The sequence below is a fragment of the Hippocampus guttulatus genome, chromosome 4 (genome assembly GCF_054856545.1).
Source record: "Hippocampus guttulatus isolate MCC_2025c chromosome 4, RoL_Hgut_1.0, whole genome shotgun sequence".
NCBI classification, from domain to species: Eukaryota; Metazoa; Chordata; class Actinopteri; order Syngnathiformes; family Syngnathidae; genus Hippocampus; species Hippocampus guttulatus.
Window position 1 is genome coordinate 17,312,987 of NC_141264.1, and position 26,169 is coordinate 17,339,155.

General features: G+C 41.5%; 4 protein-coding genes across 8 annotated transcripts; 1 reads left to right on the forward strand and 3 right to left on the reverse strand.

Moving 5' to 3' along the window:
- Positions 1-150: 150 nt before the first annotated feature.
- Positions 151-6,468, reverse strand: scamp5a (secretory carrier membrane protein 5a). Of its 2 annotated transcripts, XM_086109932.1 has the most exons (7): positions 6,287-6,468; positions 5,521-5,598; positions 5,286-5,405; positions 4,818-4,974; positions 4,579-4,680; positions 2,710-2,827; positions 151-2,553 (listed from the first exon to the last, which is right to left on the reverse strand). In XM_086109932.1, exons 2-7 carry the CDS (start codon positions 5,525-5,527, stop codon positions 2,365-2,367), a joined length of 693 nt encoding a protein of 230 aa, XP_085966058.1. In that variant the 5' UTR covers positions 5,528-5,598; positions 6,287-6,468; the 3' UTR covers positions 151-2,364. The 2 variants fall into 2 exon arrangements, with proteins under 2 accessions (XP_085966058.1, XP_085966059.1); XM_086109933.1 differs by lacking the exon at positions 5,521-5,598 and having other exon boundaries at positions 6,287-6,467.
- Positions 6,469-7,447: 979 nt separating this feature from the next.
- On the forward strand, positions 7,448-13,365 carry parp16 (poly (ADP-ribose) polymerase family, member 16). Of its 4 annotated transcripts, none has more exons than XM_086109852.1 (7): positions 7,448-7,511; positions 8,241-8,437; positions 8,830-8,967; positions 9,054-9,260; positions 11,010-11,184; positions 11,276-11,420; positions 11,679-13,365. In XM_086109852.1, exons 2-7 carry the CDS (start codon positions 8,249-8,251, stop codon positions 11,812-11,814), a joined length of 990 nt encoding a protein of 329 aa, XP_085965978.1. In that variant the 5' UTR covers positions 7,448-7,511; positions 8,241-8,248; the 3' UTR covers positions 11,815-13,365. The 4 variants fall into 4 exon arrangements, with proteins under 4 accessions (XP_085965978.1, XP_085965976.1, XP_085965979.1 ...); XM_086109850.1 differs by having other exon boundaries at positions 7,501-7,603; XM_086109853.1 differs by having other exon boundaries at positions 7,501-7,603; positions 11,010-11,171.
- A 902-nt stretch (positions 13,366-14,267) lies between these two features.
- Positions 14,268-20,457, reverse strand: ctdspl2a (CTD (carboxy-terminal domain, RNA polymerase II, polypeptide A) small phosphatase like 2a). The gene is made up of 13 exons (XM_086109283.1): positions 20,142-20,457; positions 18,797-19,008; positions 18,229-18,364; positions 17,982-18,128; positions 17,620-17,847; positions 17,157-17,253; positions 16,681-16,792; positions 16,496-16,582; positions 16,336-16,398; positions 16,163-16,242; positions 15,878-16,004; positions 15,479-15,574; positions 14,268-15,219 (listed from the first exon to the last, which is right to left on the reverse strand). The coding sequence occupies exons 2-13, from the start codon at positions 18,983-18,985 to the stop codon at positions 15,154-15,156; spliced, it is 1,428 nt and encodes a 475-aa protein (XP_085965409.1). The 5' UTR covers positions 18,986-19,008; positions 20,142-20,457; the 3' UTR covers positions 14,268-15,153.
- A 953-nt stretch (positions 20,458-21,410) lies between these two features.
- sqor (sulfide quinone oxidoreductase) lies at positions 21,411-25,792 on the reverse strand. Its single transcript, XM_086109284.1, has 10 exons — positions 25,638-25,792; positions 25,131-25,314; positions 24,883-25,053; positions 24,727-24,780; positions 24,467-24,661; positions 24,180-24,389; positions 23,531-23,714; positions 23,188-23,255; positions 22,897-23,075; positions 21,411-22,825 (listed from the first exon to the last, which is right to left on the reverse strand). The coding sequence occupies exons 1-10, from the start codon at positions 25,643-25,645 to the stop codon at positions 22,768-22,770; spliced, it is 1,311 nt and encodes a 436-aa protein (XP_085965410.1). The 5' UTR covers positions 25,646-25,792; the 3' UTR covers positions 21,411-22,767.
- Between the last annotated feature and the right edge of the window lie 377 nt (positions 25,793-26,169).

The window sequence follows — 26,169 nt, forward strand, 5'->3', positions numbered from 1 at the left end:
ACAAACGTGCACGTGAGAAAATACTAAAAGTCATTCGTGAGGAAATTTTGTTGTCCAAGAAATGGCAAATCAAGTGTGGTAGTTATGAAATATGTTTGCTATCTTGGTTACAATGACGCTTTTTAGTCGATGAATCCACAAAGCCTTGAATATTTTCAAACATGCAATTTAATTAACAGAGCACACACATTGGAAGATAATTGAATTTGTGTGCATAGAAAACAGGTATTCCAACTGAAAATTGCAGCAATAACTGTTTAATATGATGGTAGGACCAAATAATATAAAAGTAATCCACAAAAACTATTTGTGCATCTCCCTCATGGAGACACAACCTCCTCAAATCCACCTCAAATGAATGTTTCTTTATCCACGATGTTTTATGCACTTCCACAACTTATTTTATATTCATACTTATTTAAGCTATAGTACATGATTTTACATATCAAACAGCAAATGGTACACACGGGAAACAGTGGAGGAAATGGCTTTTTGGAAGCTTGAATACAGCACGATGAGATGGAGAGTGTCAGCCACAGTGTGCGCGACAAGCTCACACTTCACTTTTTTGCACTCCATTGTGCAATGACGAACATCTGAGCCTGTACTGTTACACTCTATCAGTGATAAATTAGCCAGAGGACATGTAACGAAAACACTGAAATTACATTAGTGGTTTTCATTTTGAGAGCAGTTCCATTCTCCATCAAAAATCAAAACACAGGAGATCAACTAATTGTACGGGTTAAAGCATTTGGCTATTGCTCTCCTCAAATTGCTGGACAGTCATGGTTTTCACTGAGCACCAAAATTCATATTTAACCAAAAAAAAAGGGAGGAAAAAAAACATGAACATGTACTTGAAACTCATCCAGACAGCAACAAATACACATAAAATAACGGAAAGGTTAAACAAACTGCATATTGAATACAACGTCATCACAATCAGACAAGTCACATATTGGAAATAACAAGCAGTCAGTTACATATGTTTTGTACATTTCTTTCAAATCTACTACGGTGTCACTGATAATAACCAACGAGGGAATCTAGAAGACATTTGGATTTGTGACCTCCACTGACAGCTCCAACTTTCACCTCATTGAGATTCATATTGTATTTTCTTCATGAGAAACATCACAGTACACCTACTGGTGGAAAAACACAGACAGCCACAGAATGACGATTCTGACACCCAGAACTTGGAGAAAAATGGAGGCTTTTTTGTTTTTTTAGCATTTACAGGAAGAAGGGGAATTTGTCAGAGAGGGTAAACTGATCACACACTGCTATTACCACCAACAACATCGACTATTCCCATTGTATGCTCAACTTTCAGATTCAAGACACCGATTTGGAATGTTTATCCACTCAACTGCAACTCTGCAGCCCAATTTTTACAGCAAGCGTCTTGAGAGGGAAAGCGGGAAAACTGAGATAATTAAGAATATGATCTTAAAGCCAACAGTCCGCTGTAAAGGAGGTTAACGGGCCCTTCCAACAAATGGTTTGTGCTTTTACACAACCAGTCTGTACCATAAAGATTTCATTATTATAGTAAGGAAACTACAACCTGATACTGATTAATGACACAATGATTAGAAATCAAAAGGGTCTAACTGGCCTCTGACAAATGAAAAAGACTGGCGCAAATGATTCCATCTCGCATACCAAGATTAAGATACTAAAATGTATATTTGACTTAATAAGGATAAGGGAGTCTTAAGCGTTAATATCGTAAAGTTGGTTGTTGTTAATATTTCAATAGTTCCCCAGCCGTAAAGAATACGAGATAGCTTTACATCGTTAGCTTAGCATAAGAAAACAAGATCCAAAGTTGACAAAATTGGTGTTAAAATTCAGACCAGTAGTTTTTATTTATGCGGCTTAGCATAAGACTGTCATATTGTGGTTTTAAACACTCTTGTGTAAGAACATGTGCGCATTAACTCGCTGGTGTTCCTGGTCTTAGACTTGCTATACTAAGATGAGCTAAGTAAAACAATCCGCACGTTATCAATGTAGTGGCACTTGTTCGGCTGTTTGGAAATTAAATAAAGTAAAAAAAAAAAAAGGAAAGACGCTAGATGTTGCAGACATTTTAGATACATATTAAATGCCAGTGTTGATGCCGTGAAGACGTAAAACAGGGAGTGATCGAATCCCTCTTCACTGATAGAAAAAAAGTAACTTATTCACACTGATGTTCAATAAATGTACAGTACGTTTGCACCAAACACTCGCCACTACATTATTCTGCTTCTCAGCTTTGTGAACAGAGGGCACCTAATTATGAGTTGTGTTCTTAATTCATCCCTTTTTGTATCTCTTCTACAGAAGAACAAGCACCCCCCTTGACTTGTCTTACATGGGGTCATCATAGTTATAGGTGGGCGCTGCGGAGTACTGGTTCTGCTGCATGGCTCCCTGGGCTGCCCCCATTGCAGCCTGCTGAGCCGCCTGCTGGACGTGGGGGTTCTTCCAGGCCCCGGTGGCCCACTCCTCCTGGGCTTTCCCCAGACTGCCACCACTGCCGCGGTAGAAGTTATGCACCTGAACGAGATGGCATGTAAATAACCAAAAATGGAAGAGGGATTTTGTACTGCGACTTCAACTGTGTGTGTGTGTGTGTGTGTGTGTGTGTGTGTGTGTGTGTGTGTGTGTGTGTGTGTGTGTGTGTGTGTGTGTGTGTGTGTGTGTGTGTGTAACCTTTGAGAGGGCGATGAAGGAGAGCATCGCCACTGCGGTAAACATGATAGTAGGGATCAACATGACCACGGCGGAGCCGATGTTGGTGCTGAAGAACGTGATGGTAGCCAGCCAGCCACTGACAGACACAACAAAAGAGGTCATGTGTTTGACATACAGTATTTAGTAGGGATACCACTTTTTATCAGACCATTACCAGTATGAATATTCACTCTTTGGGTACTCACCAATACTGAGTACCAATATGTAATAGTTTTGATAAACCTGTATGAAAGTTCAGTGAACATAATGGCAAAATTGTGAACAAAATATTTTCTTTCTGATGCAGATGATGATAATTTGCCAATATGCCAAACTGATGCACTGTCGCAAGAAGAACTTACTCTTGATGTCATATATATATATATATATATACTGTATATATGTATATTTTCTTTTCTTTAAATATCGGTGGCCGTTATCAGCAGCCTCCATCCATCCATCCATCCATTTATTTATTTTATGAACCGCTTTATCCTCACAAAGTTCGTGCGGCGTGCTGGTGCCTATCCCAGCTGTCTTCAGGCAGTAGGCGAGGGACACCCTGAACTGGTTGCCCGCCAATCGCAGGGCACACAAAGACGAACAAACATCCGCACTCACATCTAGGGACAATTTAGAGTGTTCCATTAACCTGCCATATATGTTTTTGGAATGTGGGAGGAAACCAGAGTACCTGGGGAAAACCCACACAGGCACGGGGAGAACATGTAAACTCCACACAGGAAGGCCGGAGTCGGGATCGAACCCACGACCTCTGCACTGTGAGGTCGACGCGCTAACTACTCGACCCCCTAGCCGAAGGTACATACAGCATAGACATAAAACCGTTCACACAGTCACCCGTGGGAAATTAATCCACATTGCCACCTCCAAATTCAGGTGCCACTATACCATCAGCGACTGTGAATTGCGATGAACCTCAAAATAATATCGAGCACCGCAGAAAAATGAAGAGTCTGGTTGGAATGGCCACTTCAACTTGAGTACAACGCAACAAACATTTTCAAAATCGATGGAAACTGAGCTTTTGTATTGTAAAAAATATATATTTCTGTGATATTACTAATGGAAAATCTGGTCCAAAAAAAAAAAAACTTGGGCAACGCCTTCTTCGATTAGCTGACAAGTTTCGGTCAAAATTACCCACCAAAAAGTTCGTACACGCCGAAATTCTGAGGCGTTCTCAAGTGGCCACATCAAAATAGACGTTCAGTTTCAAACTGCGTCAGTTACTCTAAGGACTCCACTTAAATAGGACAAATCATTTGAAGAGCAGCGTGGGCAGCAAAATAGGTCATGTATTCGAGTAATCAATTGTTTGTTTGTTTTTTCCTGGATGTATATGTTCGAGGATTTTACAGGCATTTGAAGTGCTCATTCCACGTTGCATGTCTAACTGTTCTGGGGTTCCAGGTTCAAATCTCAGCTTAGCCTCCCCAATTCCCAAAACATACTTTAGGTAATTAAAGACTCCGGCTTGACAATAGGTGTGAATATCAGTTGTGAGATATGGTTTGTCAATTATATATGTCTTTTGATTTGCTGGGCAACAGTCCAGGATGTACCCCTGGGGCCCGTCCCAAGCCCAGCAAACATTGGACAAGAGGCAGGGTATACCTTGAAATGGTCTCGAACCAATCGCAGGAAAACACCCAAACATTCATCGACACTCCCCTTAACACTGATGGACAATTTAAAGTCTTCAAATTTTGGCTATCCCTACATTATATCGTACAGGTGTCTCGGTACATTAAAAAAAAATGTGTCTGGCAAGTTGTATAATACAATACAACCTATTAGGCAGCTAAATTGATCTGAAAAGCTTACCATACTCCCCAACCCGGAATGCCAACAGTCTGGATAATACTGATCACAACCTGGGCCATGAAGACGAAAAAGAACGCCATGAAGTTGAATGAGCTGTCCGTCCTGAGCGAAGGAAACATTTGCACATTAGAAACAAGCGCTTTTTAATGTATTATATATATATATATATATATATATATATATATATATATATTTTTTTTTTTTTAATGATGTCATGCGTTTAAGTGGAAGCGACTTACTTGAAGGCCTTGTAGATAGGCCTGAACCAGCACACGTATGAGCAAGGAGTGAATAGGATGAGCCACAGGAAAGCCATTCCGAAATTAGTGGCCCCGCCTCCGCCACACATCCATGCCAGGCAGCCAATCAGATTAACAGCCAGTGTGGCACTATTCACTGCCACAGAAAGAATGATAGTCAAGTCCCGATTTTTTTTTTTGGTTTGACTTCATTAAATCTCCCTTTCACCACAATTCCATCCAGCCATTATCTGAACCGCTTATCCTCGTGAGGGTTGAGGTCATGAATCTATTGATTATCTCTATCTATCGAAACTATATTTCAATCAATATTTATGTGAAATATCTGGATTCCAAACAGCAATGAGAGCCGTCACTCTGGTCTTGGACGATGTTTTGGGTAAAACAGGTGTTTGGCTAGAACAGCTTATGACATACACAACACAAACGTCAAGCAGGAACACTTACGGATCCACAAGTAGTAGAGCCGCTTGCACATGGTGCGACGCTGGTCAGGGATCTCATTGAAATCTTGGTAAAAGCACGGCTTGAGGGGGATGAATCGAGGCAGGGGAGGGAAGTTGTTCTCTAGGATTGCAAAACTATACTTGAGTAAAGCAGTCTACAATGCAAAAAGGCTGTTGTATGGGAACATTATATTCCCGATGTTTTAATCCTGACTGGTAAAGGTGTATTAGCATACCTGCCATGATGAGAGCTGTATATTTTCTTCCGCTTGCAAAGAATAGCTTTTAGATCATCTGTCTTAAAAACAAAAGTACTAAAAGAAAGAGATAGAGAGGGAGAGAATATGACATGCACAGGCCTTCTTGTGACAGATTTTCCACCCCCATACAAATAGGTGAGAGGCGCTACCCAGTCATACCAGTGGCATCCACCCATAATAAAGTCTCTTTCCGTGTTATTTGTGCAGCAGAATGAATGGAAAGTGAGCCGATAGGAAGGCTGTGTTATATATTGTAGATGACAGATTGGAGCAACGTGGCCTTGTGGACTGAAACGGGAAGAATGGTGATACATACAGGCCAACCGGACTCACGTATTGCACAATACTCGTAGACAACAAAAAACGCTACATGTTGACGGGTTATAGAGGACATGGTGGTGCATAGCATGGTGGATGCCACGAAGGGCATCTTTCTGTCGCCGAATATTAAAGCTCTCTCTGCGCAAACGTAATCTTTTTTGGGGAAGGTGGTTGGATACGTTGTGGTCCGGAATGCATTCAAAAAACTTTTTTAGCTAAGATGACGAGGGCAATGGTACTGCAGTGGGACACCGTGCATCTCGATGCCGGGCGATTGAGAAGCGCCGTCCTTCACCCTGTGCGTCACGTCACGGGTGCATCCGCGCTTCTTCCCCCGGACAGCGAGGCTACGGAATCCGGTTGGATTTCAACCCTTTTCAACGGAGTGTATGAATGGAAATATGTGCATAAATCGACTTACCTTGCGTTTAGTGAGTTGCTAGAATTCCACGTTTTTGTTTGAAAAGCATCTTAGAGATGAATCTTCGTCCAAATGCACGCTTTGAAACGGATAAATCCGCCAAAGAAATGTACCGTTGGGCTTCGAATGATGGTTTGGGAGGAGGAGGTGATCACGTGATGTGGGGGTCTTTTTTTTTTTTTTTTTTAATAAACTCACTCACTCATCTCGCTCACGATTTTAGCCCGCCTGGGCAAACACCGGACTTGCTACTGAACAGAATCAACCAATCACGAAAGCAGGGCTGTTGAATCAACAGCAGTTTCCTTTGGAGATGATTACACAATCAAATCCAACTGGCTGCTTGTCAGTTACGTCACATAATGTCCAAGCGCTATCTGCGAACGAGTGAGCTAAATAGTTAACAAACAAACAAATAAATAAACAAAAAACAATCTAGCGAGCGGATTTCTTTGTAAAGTGAAAGTTGACAAAATATTCCAACCAAAAAGATTAATTTAGTTTAAAATATTTTAAGTTAATAAAGAAGCCTACGTACCGATATTTAGGAGCGGAAGCCTACGTACCGATATTCAGGAGCGATAATGGTTCGGAGAAAATGTTTGGTTTTTGGCGTGGGGTTTTTTCTGTCTATTCTCAACTTTATTTATCACTTCCAATTTACACAAAAATTTAAATTTACGTATGAACATGAAAAACATATTTGGGGATGAAATAAAAAAAATGTATTTTCATTTTATGGACAAAACTCCAAGCAGTTAGTTTTAATTGCATTGTTTCAAAGTATCTATGATCGGGAAAAAAATATATATAATGCTTGTACTCGTTATTTAATAAAATAAAGCATGGCTTCCTTCCTACAAGCTTCACTTTTATGTATACTGTATGAAATGTAGCTACAACTGGCCGGAGAAATTAAACGAGTTGTGGTCTTACAAAGGTGTCGAAAAGGGCTGCAGCAATATGTTTCATTATTTTTGACCGCGGTGAAAGCTATTGTCGCACATCACATGTATGAAATTGTCAAATACAAAAATCTTAATGGAGATAATTAATTTTTATATTTTCAGAATGACCGATGGGATAGTTTTGGTTTGAATTTCAGGCTTCATTCGAGGCTATTCTGTATTATTTTTCCCGGGAGTCATTGAACGCAACAGTGCCATTGGCTCGTGTCAGCTTTTCCTAGTCTTGGGCTGCCTCTTATGAGTTGAGCGAATTTGAGGTAAGGCGACTTGAAGATATTCAACTTTCGTATTTTAGGGGAAATCGGTCTAGGTACCACCCGAGTATATTAAACGACATACATCTTCAACAGTGAGTCGATAGTGTTGTTTACATCGTCAATGTATTTGCATATTGACACTTTTGTGACAGCTAGCATTAGCCGTTAGCATTAAAAGCTAAAGCCAACCATTAACGCCTTTTAACCTCATGACAGCGATTTCTTGCAAATCTGCGAGCATATCCATAGACAGTGCTTCGCACTGGTGATCACAGATACGAAGTGAATGTGTTGTTTGATGTAAAACTGCGATGTGATCAAGAGGTGGAAGCTGTTCTCTGATGAAATGTGAATTTTGCCCTTGTTAGATCACAATAAGTTGTTTGAAGGTATTGAAACATTGAACATGTGCATTCAAAAGTTTAGAGACGGTCAAATAAGTTGAACAGGAATGATAGTTGTGCATTTTGGATTAATCCTGAAATTTCACTTGAAAGCCCAATATCCTGCAGAAAGAAAGAATGGTTCAATTTTCTAGTCCCACTTCCAAGCTCCTTATCTTACGCTCACCTCCAGCTGCACGTTGATGACACTCCTCTCTGCTCATATTCAGCTCCTCCTGCCATTCATCCAGCCATACCAGCAGATTCTGTCCAACAGCACCTACATCTTGGCTCAATCCCATTTTGCCATTCTGTTAACATCTATTTGGGTTGCCTGTCTTTGCAGTGCCGGGAATGCAGCCGCCACACCCGCTGGAGGTGGTCCGAGAGCTGGTGTGCTCCTGCCTTCACAGAGATCCTGTGGCGGCCGATCTGCGCTGCAGCCTGTTTATTGCTGCTGCCCAAAACTACAAGAAGGATTCTTTGCTTCGCCCTTTCCCTCCTCGATATATACACAAGGACAGTAAAGATTTTGATGCACTGGTAAGGTGTACATGATTAGTTTTGACTTCCTCCCACATCCCCAAAACAAGCTCAATGTAGAGTTGAGAGACTTTCAATTAAAATGGTCATTTAAGTATTGCAGTCCGCATGTTATGAAACATGAAAAGCTGAGGAGACAAAGCCACAGATTCGTTTGTGCATTTGTTGTGATCTTATATTTACGCTATGCTTGTTTGTTAGAATTTTGTGACGTTGTTCATTTATTGCTTGTGTTTGTTTAGTTAAAAAAAACATTAAATTGCAATTGGAATTAGATCATTTTTCACGATTGATCAGCCCTAGAGGATATCCATCCATCCATGTTGTTTGCCAGTGTATTTTCATTTTAGTGATCTTCTCCATGAAAGGGAAAACAAATTGTTTGTGTCTAGTTGGCAGATGTGAACTCCTTCCCCAGTGTGAGAGAGTTAGTACGGTTGCGACCAGGAGAAAGAGAGCACCATATGGCCCTTGCGCATTGGATCCTCTCTTCCAAGAGCTTTGCTGTCAAGACACTACAGAAGGATGAGGTACAAACCGTTTACCGCAAATGCACACGATGGCTTTTTCTCCCATTTACTCGGTCTCTTGTATCCGTTCTCTCACACTCTACCAGTACGCCAAACTTTGTACCCTGACGCAAAGCGACGGCGTTTCTGCCCCTGCGCCGGACTTCCTGTTCGAGCTGGAATATTGCGACCAATTGAACGCGCGCTTTGAACGGATGAGAGAGGACCGGGATGTCTTCTATGCTTTCCATGGGAGTCGCCTGGAGAACTTTCACTCGATCATCCACAACGGGCTCCACTGTCACCTCAACAAGGTCAGTGAGGCATTCGGCTTCCACTTGCGCTTGACTCGAGGTGAGTCAGCTGTCTGTTTTGACTCAGATTTGGAACACTTGCAGCTCTTGAAAAAGATTTGATTCATTGGTTACAAAAGCATTTTAAAGTGAAACATAACAGTAAATGTTGCTTTTCATTTCTCTCTGCTATTAGAAAACTTTTATTTTCTCATTCACAGCATTTTATCACATAATGACCACCGCTTGAGATGGATGAAAACAGGTGGATTTTGCTGATTAATTCATATTCCACAAACACAAATATTAATTTGACTGCTGTAATTAGACAAGTGGGTCGGGTAGAACATATTGTAAAGAAAACATTTCCCCCTAAAAAATATATATATAAAATTTCAAAACACTGAAGTAATCCTTACCAATTAAGATAGATGTTAATATTGGAGGAATCTTTAAAAATGCTGATACAGATATGTTGGACAATAATAATAATAATAATAATACATTTTATTTATTTCAAGACACCCAAGGACACTTTACAATAACAAAAAACGGAAAACAAAACGGGTTGAGCAGCGGCAGCCAAAACGCGCCAGCGTTCACTCAACCCGAAAGTCAGAAAGAAACAAGGGAGGGAGAGGGGGAGAAAAAAATCCACGCTCGAACGACCCTCATTTTGAGGATGGATAATTTGAGTTAGGCAAAAAACTCCTGCACAAGCATATGACAGTTACAACAGGTCACAAGACATAAACAATGAAGACGGTGAAACAAGGGAATGTATGAAGGAGGAGGTGATGGTGGGGGACTAGCTTCCGTGCATACTTTCATCAGGGGAAGGTTGAGATAGCAGATGTTGTTTTGGTAGCAGGCTGCCCAAGAATTTAAGACAGCATTGAGTCCGTGGCTTATGTCTCTTTAGTGGCGTCCATCAGCCAAATCCGTGATTTCAGTCAATATTTGAGCACGGATTCCAGTTTCTCCAAGTTCTTGACCATCTTGCAGAGACGCTCCAAAAGCGCAACAGTTTGTGGTTGAGCACGATTGAATTTTGCGATAGATCAGGAAAATAATGAATTTATTGGCCAATATATGAAATAACATTGTCTCATATCAAAAATATGATTCAAGAAAAAGAAGCAGAGCTCCTCTAAATTAAAATAAGCTTTAATTTATAACACTGTAAACATAAGGACAGTAACTTTTAAGCTTTACATTAGTTTTATATTTCAAAATATGGGACGTGGGAACCAACAGTTGCATTAATTTTCATTTGAGAACGGTGCTACCAACACAACTTTGAAACACTGTAATAAGGTCTTTTCAACATAGGTGAAACAACTTGAATGCGCTTCTTGAAGTGCTCACAGCGTATTTCCGTGAGGATGTTATCGCCTTGGAGCACTAAAATGTGTTTGGGGTTTTTTGGTTTGTTTTTTTACAAAATCTGCTTACTTCCACTCTGCCAGAGTGCAGCACAGACACACAGTAACAGAACCACAAAATCTCCATGTAGGAAAAAAAAAAACGGGACTAATTTGAATACACACTGACCCATGTTGATTTTTGTGTGATGCCTTGTAGTCAGCCCGATTAATCGATGGCCTCATTTACCGCTCGGGCTCCCGTCTCAGAGCATCCGTGCTCAACTTTTATTCAAGTGAAGGGGTTGAATCAGTAGTCTTTTTTTTTTTTTTTTTTAGTTTAGAAATTGATCATCCTTAACCGTCAACTCCAGCTGAAGTTTGTTTGCGTTTTGTATGTCGCAAGCAGAACTCCGTGTTTGGGGAAGGGACCTACCTCACCAGTGACCTCAGCTTGGCTGTGCTCTACAGCCCCCACAGCAGCGGTTGGCAGGAAAGCCTCCTGGGTCCGATGCTCAGCTGCATCGCCTTGTGCGAAGTCATCGATCACCCGGACGTCAAGTGCCAGGTGAAGCGAAAAGGTGTGTCGGCGCCGCATCGGGCCGCAAATGCCGAGTTGCAAAGTCCAGCGTGAAGCTTCATAACCTCGCACGCTCGTCTCACCTGTGTCAGACTCAGAAATTGTCGACCGTCAGCGCTCGAGGGCCAAAAACAGCGAAGGAGGGGACGTGCCGGAAAAATACTTTGTGGTCACAAACAATCAGCTTTTACGTGTCAAGTACCTGCTGGTTTACTCTCAGAGGAGACACACGGCCAGGTACGAAGCTACATGCCAAAGGTTACAAATAATATAAAATGTGTACACAGAGATGTCTATAATATTTTCATGGTCTGACTTTGCAATATGACATGCGCTACGTATTAGAAACATAACTGGAATTGCACACGACTGTAAACTACAGAGGTACATAGCCGCCACAGAAAAACAAAGTTCCAATATTTAGGATCATATTTATTTCAATCTGCTTCATGTGGCATGATCACTGTGGTCTGTTGCTGTGTTTCCTAATCACAGACGTTCTCGCAACACCTCATGGTTCTTCAGACACCACTTTGCGGTCATGATGAGTCTCTACCTTCTGCTGCTCATATTTATCGGCACGTTCAACTCCAACACGTTCACGTCCTTTTGGAACAGACGGTTCAGTTGACCGACCGCACGAATACTGACTCGCTCTTCATCCACTGTGCCTTCCTCACTGTGACCCGAAGGCCTCGGCACTTTGACTGCACATTTTGATTTTGTTTGTTTCCCATTGTCATCATCAGCAAAAAATGCAGTAAGGTGTGTTATCTACACAAGTTTAAAAAAAGGAACTAATGATGAGATCATGTATCATCCTGATTTTATTTCTTTTTAAGTACTCCTTCACATTCTAATAGTGACGGTGGAACTTTTAAAGTCGAATCCCCCTGTGGTTGTGAGCAACATTTTTTTGAAAAATATCCCTGCAGTGTAAATCACAAGGGCAAGTTAAGTGTTGGAGGACACAATTTGTTATGTTTTTTTTTTTTTAATACAGTGGTTACCTTTACATGAGAGTTGAGAATGTTAAAGTGCAACTTGTTCTTTTATGAAAGTTTGATCTTGGAACGCATGACCGCTTTCTGTTAATTCCTATGGGGGAAAAGTGTTTCGAAATCTGAACAAACCACAAGATTGTTGTCGGTGCCATTCCGGTGCGCCGACCTTCGAGGTTCAACAATAGTTGCCAAAACGCAAAAGCAAAGGTACTCTCACTCTCCTTAAATAAAAGTAAAGATACTTGTGGGGGGAAAAAAGAAAGAAAAAGGTAGAAGAAGTACATAGTCAAAAATTGACATGAAATAATAGTCTTACTATCAGTCCTATAGCTACGTTTGATAGCTAGCTAGTTTGGCTAGCAGTTGCGCTTATACGGCTACCCGTATGTCTTTATTCACGCCAGAATCTCTTGGGGTTTTTTTTAGTCTTACAAGAATCATACAGTAGTTGGATTTTCTTTAGGGCATGGATGGGACTTTCCTGCTCCTCTTTTGCGTTGTCGTTAATGCTCCCTGGACTCCATCGATGTTGCCGCGCTTCCTTTTTTCTGTTGACGTTAACATTGTTACACCTGCAAAGGCTATTCTAACTAAGAAAGTACTGATAGATATTTTCAATTGGACCAAGTAAAAGTTGAGTCGTCAGAAAAATTAAATACTGCAGTAAAGTACAGATAGCCGAAAAATAGTACGTCAATGAACTGTTGGTGTAAATAGCTACATTATATACGTACGGTAATCATTACAGTATATACGAACAATGTATAATTGCTGGATTGGCTTTCCTGTATTCGAAAAGTAGAAAAAAAGTGTCATTTTTCTATTTCTTTTATGTAGTCCTCGGACGAAAAAGATTGGATACCTTCGTTATAGAGTGAAATGTCAAGGGTATTCTATCAAAAGGGGAGTTACAGAATCAAAAAGTTGCTCGCTGCTGAATAATTTTCAGAGTATGTTTTAGATGTTTTTATTACGGTGCGGATTTTGTATTCTACTGTTGATCAAAGACTTGGATTGATTGTAACTATTGGTTGGCGATTGCAGAAGAGTTTCTGCTAAGTCGGCTTGCAAGTATGCCTGTATTATGTAGTAATTTCCAACTTGTACTGAAAACTAACAGCCAGAGCCTATTGTAATCAAATCCTTTAATGTAATCAAAATAAAATGTATTCAGCTGATGTGTGTGATCTTTGGAAATTGAAGATATATTGTAAATGGTATTTAACTAGCATGGAGGCGTTCTCCTCCTCGTCTTTCCTTTTTTTCTTAAAATTGCGCACCTGATAGTTTTGATCTTTTCTCTTCACGTTTATAATTTCCCATCATTCTCAAGAATTACCCCCCCCCCCCCCCCGCACACACACACCCTTTGTAAGAGGGTGACTCCACAAGGGGGCGCAAATTCACCTTTAAAATTGCTACTGACTCATTCCACAGACATGCATTATTCGCTCATTGAAAAGGAAATAATGACTTTGGGAAACTTGTCATCAATGGCTACATCAGAATCCAATTGCAACATGCAGTTAGCTAGCTAGCAATGCAGACACTACAAATGCTTTTTCGTGGCCGCTTTAGAGTCCCTCATTGTCGGCTGAGAGTGCACTTACGTCAGAGATTGAGTAGAAAGGAAGAAACAAACTTAAGTGGACAGCACGGGTGAGAATGGGGCTTCGGGCTGGTGTGGCTGTTTTAGAGTGCCTCATTGTGGCAGTGTGCAATGCCCAACGAGACAACCCATTGGGATATATTCTAGCCCACATTTCATCTGTGCTGTATACAGCACATTTGACAAAGTTGTACTTGACTTGACATAGTCTTTAAGTGGATATATTTTCATGGCTCAAATATATAGGGATAAGAAACAATTTTTGAGTGACATTTGGGGGTGATGTGGGTTCAGCACACTCAGCAGACACGCTAAAAACATCTGAGTGTGGAGTGAATGTGTTAGAAAAACCAAAAAAAAAAGCAAGCATCACTGAAGCTGACATTTGAATCTGGAACCTCAGAACTGTGAGGCAGATGTGCAAATCACAAATGCAGTGTGTCATCTACCTGTACATGTATGCAGACAGAGTCCTATAAAAACATATTTATTTTCATGGAAAACCATTGAATAACACTGAATACAACATGATTGATCATTCAAGAGTCAATAAAACTTGTTTGTAACGCCAACAGATGTCCCAGAAAACAGGAATCCAAAGCAATGGCTGGTGTTAAGTCTTTTTTTTCCCTCTCCTCAAACTGAGGCGTTAGTTCACCTGTTTAGAAATCTGACGGGTGTGGAATCATCTTACAAATGGGCTGGATGTCAAAGCCCTTTGTCGAACAAGGTGGCAAATAGAAATCTCCAAAATGAGGGAGTGGCCATTATGGCTTTGTATTCATTTAAGAGTCTAGTCTATCTTACATTACGGAACCTTAAAACATTAAGAACCTTTTTTTTTTAACTGCACCTTTTAAACTGACAACTGCATGTAATGGAGTAAAGCATCACAGAAGTAAAGCAGGCATACTGCAACCATAATACACTAATATAATCCTTTTCTTAAAAAACAAAACCAAAGTATCCAAACTAAAATCTCAACATAAGACTTAAAAACTTTGAAGGGAAAAAACCCCAAACACAATCTGTACATGTATATACAAGAAAATAGTAACTATAATACAAGTCTGACTGGCCGAACACAAACACATTCAGTTTTGTCGATCCCAAATGGCAGACAAAACACCTCCATAGAAGCTAGCCCGCTGCAGCAAGCATATCAGTCACAATATTAGTGTCTCTGGATAAAAACATCCATTTCACTTTTTCTTTTGCATCCTTTTCTCTCTTTTTTTTTTTTTTTTAAAGAAAAATCAATAATGTCAATATGGAGTTTATCGAGAAATCCATTGAATTCATCCTTCCGTGTGGAGGGGAGGGGGCGGGGTTTCCCGTTGTTGCGGATGCCAGCTGCTCAGTCTGAAGGCAAGAGGTCGTGCAAGCGAAAGCGCTCTCTGATGTGCGGTCGGACGTCGTCGTTCTGACACAAAATCAACATGACGTCAATGCAAGGGGGAAGGGGGAGGGGTGGAATCAAGTCCAGTGAACCCCCACGATTGGTGCCAAACTCCAGAATGACATCCGCACACAAGAATTTGTAATTACCGTTATATGCCACATGATGGAGGCAAAGAACTACTTTTGTCTTGCTCATCTCTCTTGAAATTATCGGCCAAACCAAAGTAATCCCGCGTAAAAAGTGGGGTTCACTGGACACGATGCTGAGCGGCAACTCTTACCAGCTCCACCAGCTTCTCGAGGAAAGGAACCAACTTGAGAAGCTCGCTGTCATTTCTATCCACGAACCAGCTCTCGATTGGGATCCCATTGGAGAGCTGATGACAAAAAAAAAGAAAAAAGGTTGGTAACAATGCGCTTTGAGAAGCATTTAATTTCACTTTACAGGGACTTTAAACATCTTCAATATACAATAGAATGTTTATATACAAATTACAAATAGCGGTTAATCAAATCATTTCCTATTATAACCGACATCTGATAGGGTTATTTGCTTGGTGAGTGGATTTTTCCTTCGTAGTTTTTATTTCATTTTGACTTTTGCTGACACTGATTTCGTACCTTGCTTTAGGACAAACAGCACATTCACTGACATACAATTAAGGAGTCCTAGTTGTTACCTGATAGGCGAAGGCTTGAGGTGAGTTGTCAATTATTATTGTCTTGGAAAGATCTCGTCCCAAAATGTTGAGGTCTTTTATATAATTTCCTTGGACACACACACAGTGCTCACGAAACAGACGGTGTCTAAAAACAAAGATATGTTCGCAATTGAGAAAAATTAGGAAGACACACCACTTTTGAGTCTTTTTCGCCCCCACCATCCCAAAATTTAAAATTTTTACTTCTCAATACTTTTGTCCACAAATATTTGGGGGGGGGGGGGGGGGGGATACTTCACTGACCTGACCAGCTGCTTTTTGGGATCAAGGATGTTGAGCAACTTGTCGGCGTACACTTTCTTGGACGCCGTGAAGAGAATAATCTGAAATAATGCGAGAATTCAAACAAGAGCAACTCGAGTGAAGCAAGTGTCCTGCTGTGAGGTGTGGGGAAAAAAAACCCGAAAAAAACTTACCTCATACATTTGAGACATGCGCTCGAGAAACTCCCGGAAAAACGGCCTTAATCGCACATACACCTATGTCAAAAAAAAACAAAAAAAAAAAACAAGGAGAACGCTTACTAACAACAACAAGAAATAATATGTCCACACATGACCAGTCTAGAGTTCTTACCTGGTATATTACGTCCTGAAAGAGCACAGGGAACGTCAGCGCGGCATCTTCCAGTTCGTTCAAACTGCAGTGAACTAAAGTTTCATCCTGGAAAAAAAAAAGTACACAATGAAAACCTGATCAAAAACTCATCCGCTCTCCTTCTAAGAGGACCCCAAGAGCAAAAGAGGCTCTTGGCTATTTACCAAATCGAGGACGAGCGAAAACTCAGGCGTGCTGCGTGTCTTCAAAGGTAGTGCTGGTTTGCGTGTCAGCTGCTCTTCTGTCAATGGTGGCACGTGCTTGATGAAGAAGTACCTGCAAAGCATCAAGTATATTTCTGCTTCGCAAGTGATGCAGCTACTACCAGCAATAGCCAATGGAGTCTACTTTGTTGTTGACATGTGTACTTGAGTAAGATAATCAGGTGACAAATTCAGTTGAATCTTAACATGTACTCTGTAAATTGGTTTTGCTGCCCTCTTGTGGTTGGTATGTTATTTTATTTTATTTTATATACAGTATATAATTTTTTGAATTCAGCAATCATTCTCTCCTCATGTGATTTACGAGTATAACATTTCCCCCACTTCGCCCGGGGACCTCCACTTTGATATTTATCTGCTATTTTGCTTAACAGCTTATTAATTATGCACGTGCCAGTGTGTGCGTGCACACTTACGGGTCAAACACTTCCCAGTCTTCCTCGTACGACGGCTCTGCGGGGGCGGAGGGTATCGTGTGTGGATAGCTGCCATCTGGCAAACAACCAGGAGGAGCTGTTGGAGGCAGAAAAGATAGACATTATGTAGCGTTATGATATGTGTTTGAAGGCAACATGTAAAGGTGAAGAGGTTTCAATGTACAAGAGATGATGAAACTATTCGGGGAGGTGGAATGTTTAAATGTTTTATGTTGTAGTGTGTTCATGTATTCAAGCCCCCCCACAGCTTTTTTTGGTGCCACTCACAGAATATTAGCCGATTAAAATATCCAGCCAGGTAATTGGTTGTTGAAGCACGTAAATTAAGCATTTCCAGTTCACCTGGAGAACTGACAAATTCTTCACCCTTGTGCACGGCTCCCGAGCAGTGAATTACATGCATTGACGTGAGAGTGCCTCAGTGAGTCCGAGTTGGTGGTACCTGTTAACGAGGGCATGTCGCTTTCAGTCACAATCTCGCCATCCTCCACGGTGGAGTCGGCGCTCATTTGAAGCCTCTGCGGCAACGGCGGGCTGCCGTGACAAGCGGTGATGCCCTCCGAGGACGTGAGCGTGCTGCTGGGCATTTCCTTGGCCTGCTCGATGTCAAGCTGCTTCATTATCTCCTCTGCCTCCATGGCTTGGCCTGGAGAGTCTGAACCAGGCGTAGCTAAATAAAGGATACCAACATTTTTCAGACCTTGCGGAAAATGCACTTTTTAATGCTTCCTTACATACAAACAGTGCCCACTCAAGTGAAAAATTATGCAAGCAGGTAATTCAAGGACTTGTGTGTGGTTTTACCAATTTTGGTCGCTGGTGAGAAAAAGTTGAAAACGGGAGAGAGGATAGTTCCGAGGAGGGTGGTGTGTGGAGGACTGCTCGCCGCCTCAACTGAAGCTTCGAGTTTGCCATTTGGTTTTAGGGGTTTGCCGCTGCATGTTATTGGATCTAAATCAAGAAAAAAATATATTCAACAGGGGGGAATAGAGTTACCAAGTATTGCTCCATGGCAGAATTAATGGAGAGGTTAAATGTGATGATGATGTACCTTTAATTGGACTTTTTCGGCAAACTCGAGAGACGGTTTTGTTGGCAAGGCCTCGTGTTTGTGGTGCTGAAGTGATGAGATCGCTTTTACCGCTGCAATCAATGCGACTCCTCTTGGCAGGAATATCTGGCTCCACCTACCAAGGATTAAAAACAGGAGCGCAATGAGACAAACCCTTTTTCGATTCATTCAAGTTCAACGTTCAAGCTTCTGCAACACTTCAGAGCTGTGGTATGTTGAAAAAAATGTGGAACCTTGGGTTATGATTTGAATTTGTTCCGTGACCCTGTTTGTCACCAGAAAGACTTGTAAAACGAGATAATTCCCATTGGAATGAATGGAAATGTCATCAATTCGTTCCAGCCCAAAAACTAATTTCCGTTTACCTTTTATTTATTTGTACGTGACTAAAATGAAAGAATGTATAGAACACTATTATGAAGAAATAAAACATTAAATAAGCATGACTGTTTATTACTCATTCTCTACAGGGTTCAGAAGACATTACTAATCAGTATAATATCTGAAAGCATCATTACAAATCAGTTGTGTGTATTGTGAAGCCTACCTTGACAGGGTCACCCCGGATAAACTTCTTGATGGTGGACAAGAGGCCCGTTTCATTCTTCGGCATTCTGCCTCGGGCTCTCAATGGGTGCGCCTCCACTGCACAGCGTTTCCTTTTCACCTGGGACGTTGGGGCTCGACGGCCTAAGGTGGGCTGCTGAGGTGCTTTACGCGCTCTCAGCCGCATCATGCTCCAGCATCACATAGAAGGATCTGACAAGAGGTATCGAACGTTTTACTTACAGTTTGGGGGGGAAACCATTGCCTTAGAAGCGTGTGCTGTTAGTGACTAACATTTTCATGTATACAGTATATTAATTTAACAAAGTTTGCTATTGTGTTTGAAATTGCAAAGGTTGTTGAGGTGCACAAAATAAAAACCCATTTAATTTTGCATGCGTATGACAGTTACTCGGTTATTTCAAGTGAATCTTTTTTTTTTTTGCAACACTTTGCATACCAATGGACATGGAGCACCCCCGCCCCCCAAAGAGATTACAAAAAGGCTCTAACAACTATTTTATTTAAGTAAAATCTGAATTTATAAATATTATGAAAATCCGTATTAAAAGCCAGGTGTTTTTATGGAAACACATGTTCGTCTTATTTCTAATATTAAATGAAGCATAAGTTCAATTATGAAAAAAAACGCTTGGGACAGAATGACTTTAGTGTCTGGTTCCATTGCGACGCAGCCGATGTCAACACTGCCTCATGTTGCTCCCTCGTGTCTCCATCACTAAACTTGGAGGATAAATTCTGTTCATAGATATGCGAATTGTGCCTAGTGTTATGTGTGGTCACTTTAAGTTGCGACCACCTGGCCTAACGTCTTCTTAAATGTGCTTTTAACAGCACCGCCAAATACCTACACCATAAAACAATCGGACACCAGAGACGTCAGCGATGGTTTACGCTAGCCCCGCCGCTGTCTTAACTTGACGCGTACAATCAACGCCAGTGGAGCGTCGACGGGACCGCGACAATACCCGACTTATTTTCAATGTTCGTCCGTCAATATGTCAACGTTGCCAGGTACCTCCGGTCAGTTCCGTCACTCGTTTAGCCACGGTTAGCTTCAAGGCTAACAAACCGCGAGGCAAACGATGACATTTTGAATAACGGAGCACTTCCAACCGTGCTTTTTACAAGCTCCTTGAATTGGCAGTCAAATCAGCAAGATTTCTCAACGCAACGCTCTGGCGTTGTTTTGTTTCCTTCCACGACTATTTTCAGCCATTAGACTACGCCCCCTTTGCTGGCTAGCAGCTTGCTAGCACGCAAGCTAAGCTGAGGGGGACAAACACTACTCCGCTTACACATGTTGACGCCGTCCTTGTACTCACAGAAAATGGACGAAGCCCTTCCAAAACGTCCAGCGGCGTTTTCAGCTCTGCGGCTGGGAATCTGCCTGACAGCCCCCGCCTGAGGTCGGAGTGCTTGCTCTCGCCCAGTGGCGTCTGTCGCTGTCGGTAGTTTGTAGTCACAGATCGGCCATGTCTGCAGACGCCATTTCCCGCCTCCTCCTCATCACAAACATGCGCGAGTACGCGCGAGAATGCGACAGTCGCGCGCGCGAACGAACCAACGTGGCGTGAGTCCACAGGGAAGATGTCCTCGAGCGCACTCTCGACACGGCTTCCACCAGTGTCCGCTTTAGACAGCAGTTACAAAAACACGAGGAGAAACCGAAAGGAAGAAATACGTACCACCAAAATAAAAGATTAATCTGAACGAAACGAGGCACAATGGCACACCCAGCTTCACCTATCCACTGATTTCCCCCCCCCCCCAATATTTTTTTTCATATTTCTTTTGTTGAGGGGAGCAGAGCAAACCCAAATTTTCGTGGAAAATACATACTGAAAGCTTATTAAGTTTTCTGAATATTTTTAGGGGGGGGAGGGCGCTACTTTTCACCCCCAAAGCATTTCAATTGACGCAGATTTTCGCTATTCCCGTCCCTCCGCCGCGACTACTTGGGGGTCCACCGTCCACTCACAGGAAAACAGCAATCTTATTTCAGCCCAACACACATTTTCACTGTTCTAATTTGTTTCAATTTTCTTTAATTGTTTAGTGTAGGCATGACCGGATCACATTTGGATCTGCTGATGCCGAGTCCCGATCGGATTACCATGCATTAAAGAGAAAAAAAAGCACATCCACATTGTCTTTTTTTTTTTTTACAAAATTATCCCAACATGACACCTCTTATATCGCTTGTGGAACAGTGGTTTGAACCAAGTAATACTCTAATTTGTCAGGGGTGTCCAAACTATGGGCCGTGGAGCAAAATCCAGCTCGTTGTCAATTTTTTAGCAGCCCTTTTAGCACATTTACAATTAACAGCCTTTTTTGTCTGCCTGCATTGTACGATGTACTTCCTAGTTAAAATTGGTGTCAAAGGAGAACATGAAAATATTCAGAACAACACTCGTCATCTTTAATGTCCTTTTTTTCCATTTTTTGTGTGATTTGTGATTGTCAACTCCATTTTCTGCTCCATGTCACAGTCACCTTGGCACACATTGCTCTTGTTTTGGTCCCGAATATGGAGATACTTGACTTTTTGCTTTCGCACCAGGCTTTTAAAAACAATAAACAACATGATATATAAAATAAGAGATCATTTTAATGTGTTATTTTACCTACTATAATCCCTCAAGGGGAAATACAATTCCCAGACTGCTCTTTACATGTGTTGCAAAACTAACAAAGATCCAAATCACACACGTGTCGGCGTGCATAAAGAGATGTCAGAGTGAAAAGTGTGCACGAAGATTACTATGATAGCTGAGCTGGGTCGACTTGCTCAACGACACATCCAAAGAGGACAGGAAGACTTTGTTGCCATTCTGCATTTGTCCACAGTGAGACTTCAACTGTAATCCTCCGGTTCCAAAGACCAAGTCCTTCCAGAATCGCATTTCATTTTATACACCAGATGTTCCTCTACACTAACTTAAAGGTACAAGTATCTTTTGCAGCCATCTAAACAGCCCGCAGGCATGAATGAAGTTCATGCTCGTCTGCCTCTTTTAGGTGTTAGTACTGTGAATGACAGGTGATCACCGTTATTTTTTCCAGAAGGCAATTTGAAAATATTTCTCATTTGTTTGGACTCCAACAAAAATGTCACCTTTAAATCACTTTCTGAAACTGCATTATTTCAGAGCAGACTAAAAACAGTGGCAGACTTTTAGCCTTCGTTCACATAGAAATGATTGGATACACATTGCGACATACAAGCAAGACTGACTGTGATTAAGCAAAAATGACCAATGTTTGACGTCAGCGTACAATTACACAACTTGGAAAAATCCTCACATTGCGAGTTAAACTGTGAAAAAAATTTATTTTCCCACAGCCAATTTCAGACCAAAAGCCTTACGGAGAGCTGGTTGTACAGTGCAACAAAAGCCATTTCAACTGATGACAATGAGAAAGAATTATAATGAAGTTTACATAGGGGGGATCCAGTGAACAGAACTAATTGTCACATTAATAGCAATAAAATTAAAGACATTTACAATGCATTGTATGTCATTTGATTCTTGCGACAACCATGTCAGATGAGTAATAATTTAACAAAATTCAACGTTATTGTTTACTATTGTACAGTATTCCTTAATTACTGAATCAATGCTTGTGTCAATCACATTTATTATCTTACTGTAAAGGAAGGGGCCAATTAGATTACACAAGTGTACCTAATGCTGTGGTACGCGAGTCTTCTCGCCAATATATTTGTTTTGGCTTTAAACAAAGCAGCTGATGCTTAGCAAGTGAACTCCTTTGGTGAGGGAATTATTTTCTTCATTTAGCATACCACGCTCGCTTTAAGAGAAGCTGAATACAAACAAGAAACGCCATTTTATTCTTTGCTCGTATAAAAGCTCAAGCTTACATATATCCTGTTCAGGAAAAGCGGCTTTTCAAATATGCCCACTGATGATTCATCATCCGCAATCATTTCATTCCAAGATGCAGGAGTTTCCTGAATGGTTCTGGTCCGCCCCATAGGCCCCTGAATGAGATACAACATCACAGATATATAATTGGAAGCAGCTCGTGTTATCTGGTGATGTAAGAACATACCTGAGGAGCCCATGCCAGTAGAGATGCGGCATCACATCAGCTTTCATGTGGTACATGAGCCTCCTTTCCTTGGCTTGGTTGATGGGGAATGTTTCCAGTGGTTGACCGTTGTAGTCAAACTCGGCCAGAATGACCGTGTTGTAGCTGGTCACCAGTGGACATGATGTGTAGCCATCGTACTATACCGAGAGCAAGGTATATGTTGAAAACAACATTTATCGCAACGCTAACTGGTTGAATAGAGTCCATCCACATCCTGAAATGATGTAATCACACGGAGTAATTCATTACCTTTTTATCTGGTTTTTCATTTTTCAATATCTTTTTGATGGTTCTGTTCAGAATTGCAGACTGTGCGGCTGAAATGAGAAAACAGATGTTGACTTCCATTCGTGGCACGTCGATGGAAATATCACAGTCAAGCCATATCTTAAATGCATGTAAGCAGGAAGCTATGATAAAACCTATATCGAGTAATTTTTGTGTTGTCAAGCTCAGTTGTTCAGTGTGAAGTCTGTTTTAACACTATGTGAACAAATTACACTGTAATCACTTTTGCAAAAATCAGTAAAACAAACATGACTCGGAGCCAGCAGTACGGTGCTGCCACATTTCACACCAAATCTTGACTTACCGACAGCAGCAGCCGTCTTTGAAGTCGGTAAGTTTGTACAGTCTCCAATGCCGAACACGTTTGGGTACCGCTTGTGTTGAAGGTTTTCCTTGTCGACATCCAACCAGCCAGCCTCATCAGCCAGCAGACTGCCTTTTATCACAGCGTTGGGTCCCATGGGTGGGGTGACATGAAGCATATCGTACTAAAATAGGAAAAAAAGGACAAATTGTTAATAAGGTACTGGGGTTTTGGTTGAAACGTCCCTTCTTGTTGTTTTTATGAAGTAGCATTCCACTTAAGAAATGTAAATTCCAACTGGCAAACCAAAAGGGTGGACAAGCAAAGACAAAGTGTCCTCAGGCGCGCTGGTTAAGGGAAGAATTTACACCAGAAGTTGCCAAAACCTACCTGTCGTCACAAAGTTTGTTGCCAAACTCCTTTGAAGTTAAGACTGAGTGTTTTATTGTTTTCATAATGGTTAACTACATTTGAATGTTAGCGTTGGGCCTTGTCACAAATCGCACGAAAACTGAACCTCAGAACTTTGAGGGAGATGTTATAAATGCCATGCAGCCTCAACGGCATTTAAGTTTAAAAATTAATCCACTCTGCTTACAAATGTGTAAACTAAAGTGAATTGTGGCACTGTTGTCTTGAAAAGCGTTACCTGAAAGACTGTAATCTCGCCCGGTTTGTCAAGATTCTCAAACACAGCTTCTTGTTTATCCGCGCGCACTTCAATCAGGTTCTGCCTCAGGTTGACTTTGATATCACGTTGCTTCACGATGTCCCAAAGTGAGTCAGCATATTTCTTCACCCCAAAAATTACAGGAAGCGATGTGTTGTAAACGATATTGGCCTTTGCCCTCTTTGCTGTCTTCACAAAAAAAACACATGAAATATTAATCTTGGGAAACAGTGATAGCATTTTAGTAATGTGCAAAATTCCCATACTTTTCTGAGGAAAGCATCTGAGAGGTACATTATCTTTTGTGGCGCTCCAGCACATTTAACTGGCGTGTTTGGGAAGGAGAACACAGCGTTGCCTTCTTTGAAGGCCTGTAAAGCTGCCCAAGTTTTCTCCACAGTTTCAACAGAATAGTTGGATCCAATCTTTGGATGCTCAAATCCCTCAGGAAGCCCTTTAATCTAGAGGATGAAAACAAGGTGGGTGAGATGCAGCTAAAAGCTAAAGAAATAAAGCACATCCTCACCTTCTCAAAGTGAAGCTGCAAACCAAGCGCTACAATCAGATAATCATATGACATCTGCAATTGGGAGCGAAGGTCACATCATTAAATATAACAGTTGTACGGTAAAATCTTTATAGCCTTAAACACATACGGTCAGGTCGAATAAGGCAAACATACCTCAGTTCCGTCATCAGTGCGGACAGTGTTTGTATCCGGGTTTATTTCCTCAACTTTAGATTTCACCAGTCTGACACCAGATGGTATAACGCTTGATGTGGGCCTTCCTGATGAAGCAACAGTTTTAGCACCCGCACCAACCAGAGTCCACAGAGGCTGATAGTAGTGCATCTGAAGAGTCAAATAGCATTTGGATCACGGTGCACAAGTCAGAAGAATGAATCTTTTGCGTCATGAGGTGTGCTTGCCTCACTGGGCTCCACTACAGCCACGTTCTCAGCTCCCAACATCCTCTTCATGCGTGCACTCATTGCAATTCCTCCACTTCCTCCACCTAGCACCAACATTTTGTAATGCTGTTTGGCAGAGGAACGACTGGTTGTGTGTAGATGAGCGGCGCAAAAACCCACAGAACGACACAAAGCGGCCATCCTATGCCAAGGAAGACAAGGGCAAAATGTCACTAAGGATGAGCCTTATTAGACAACTGCATTTTGGTCCTCAAAATGCAACTACAGTACTCATTGTTCTTGCTAGAAATTAGCCACGCGTCAACGAATGTGACAGGCGCGGGTGGCAGCATCATTCAAGACATAACATTTTAAAAAAACGATCACATTTCAACATTATGTTTGCCGCCTCCTGTTGTTTACGTCAACCTCGGGTTAAAGCGCAATAGCACTTATTACGGCAAACACGCAGTGTACGTTTTCACACATTGGAGGTCAACTAAAAAAAGCTTGTATCATACTTACATTGACATAAACGAAAGGTGCCTTCTGCTACGCTCAGTTGGTGGAAAACGTGTAAATAGGGATTATCTGGTCGAGCTAAAGAAGAGCGAGTTTCGAAATGAACTTTCAACACACTCCACTGATTGACGGGCAGCAGGGTCACGCCCCTTGAAGCTGTTGACCAATGAGATGCGATGCCACCACATCAACGGTGGGAAATGCCGACAACCGGAGTTGCGACTGGGTCCTTATGTTCCAGTGCAAAAATACTAATCAATCATACAAAAATTATAATCACTCGTCTTCCATGTGATACCAGAATGTCGAATAGTAAAAATTGTTTAAAAACAGGCAACAGATTTTTTTTTCTTCAGATTTGAATTCTCCATTTTTTAATCCGTCCTCAATGCTGCTCTTTTTGTCGGCACTATGCTAACAGGAGTGTTTGTGTTGTCAATATTGCTGTTGTCTGTGACAACCCCCCCCCCCCCCGCCCCGCGGATGGAAAAAATATTTAAAGTACTGTTTTTATCCATCTAGAACATTGTTTAAC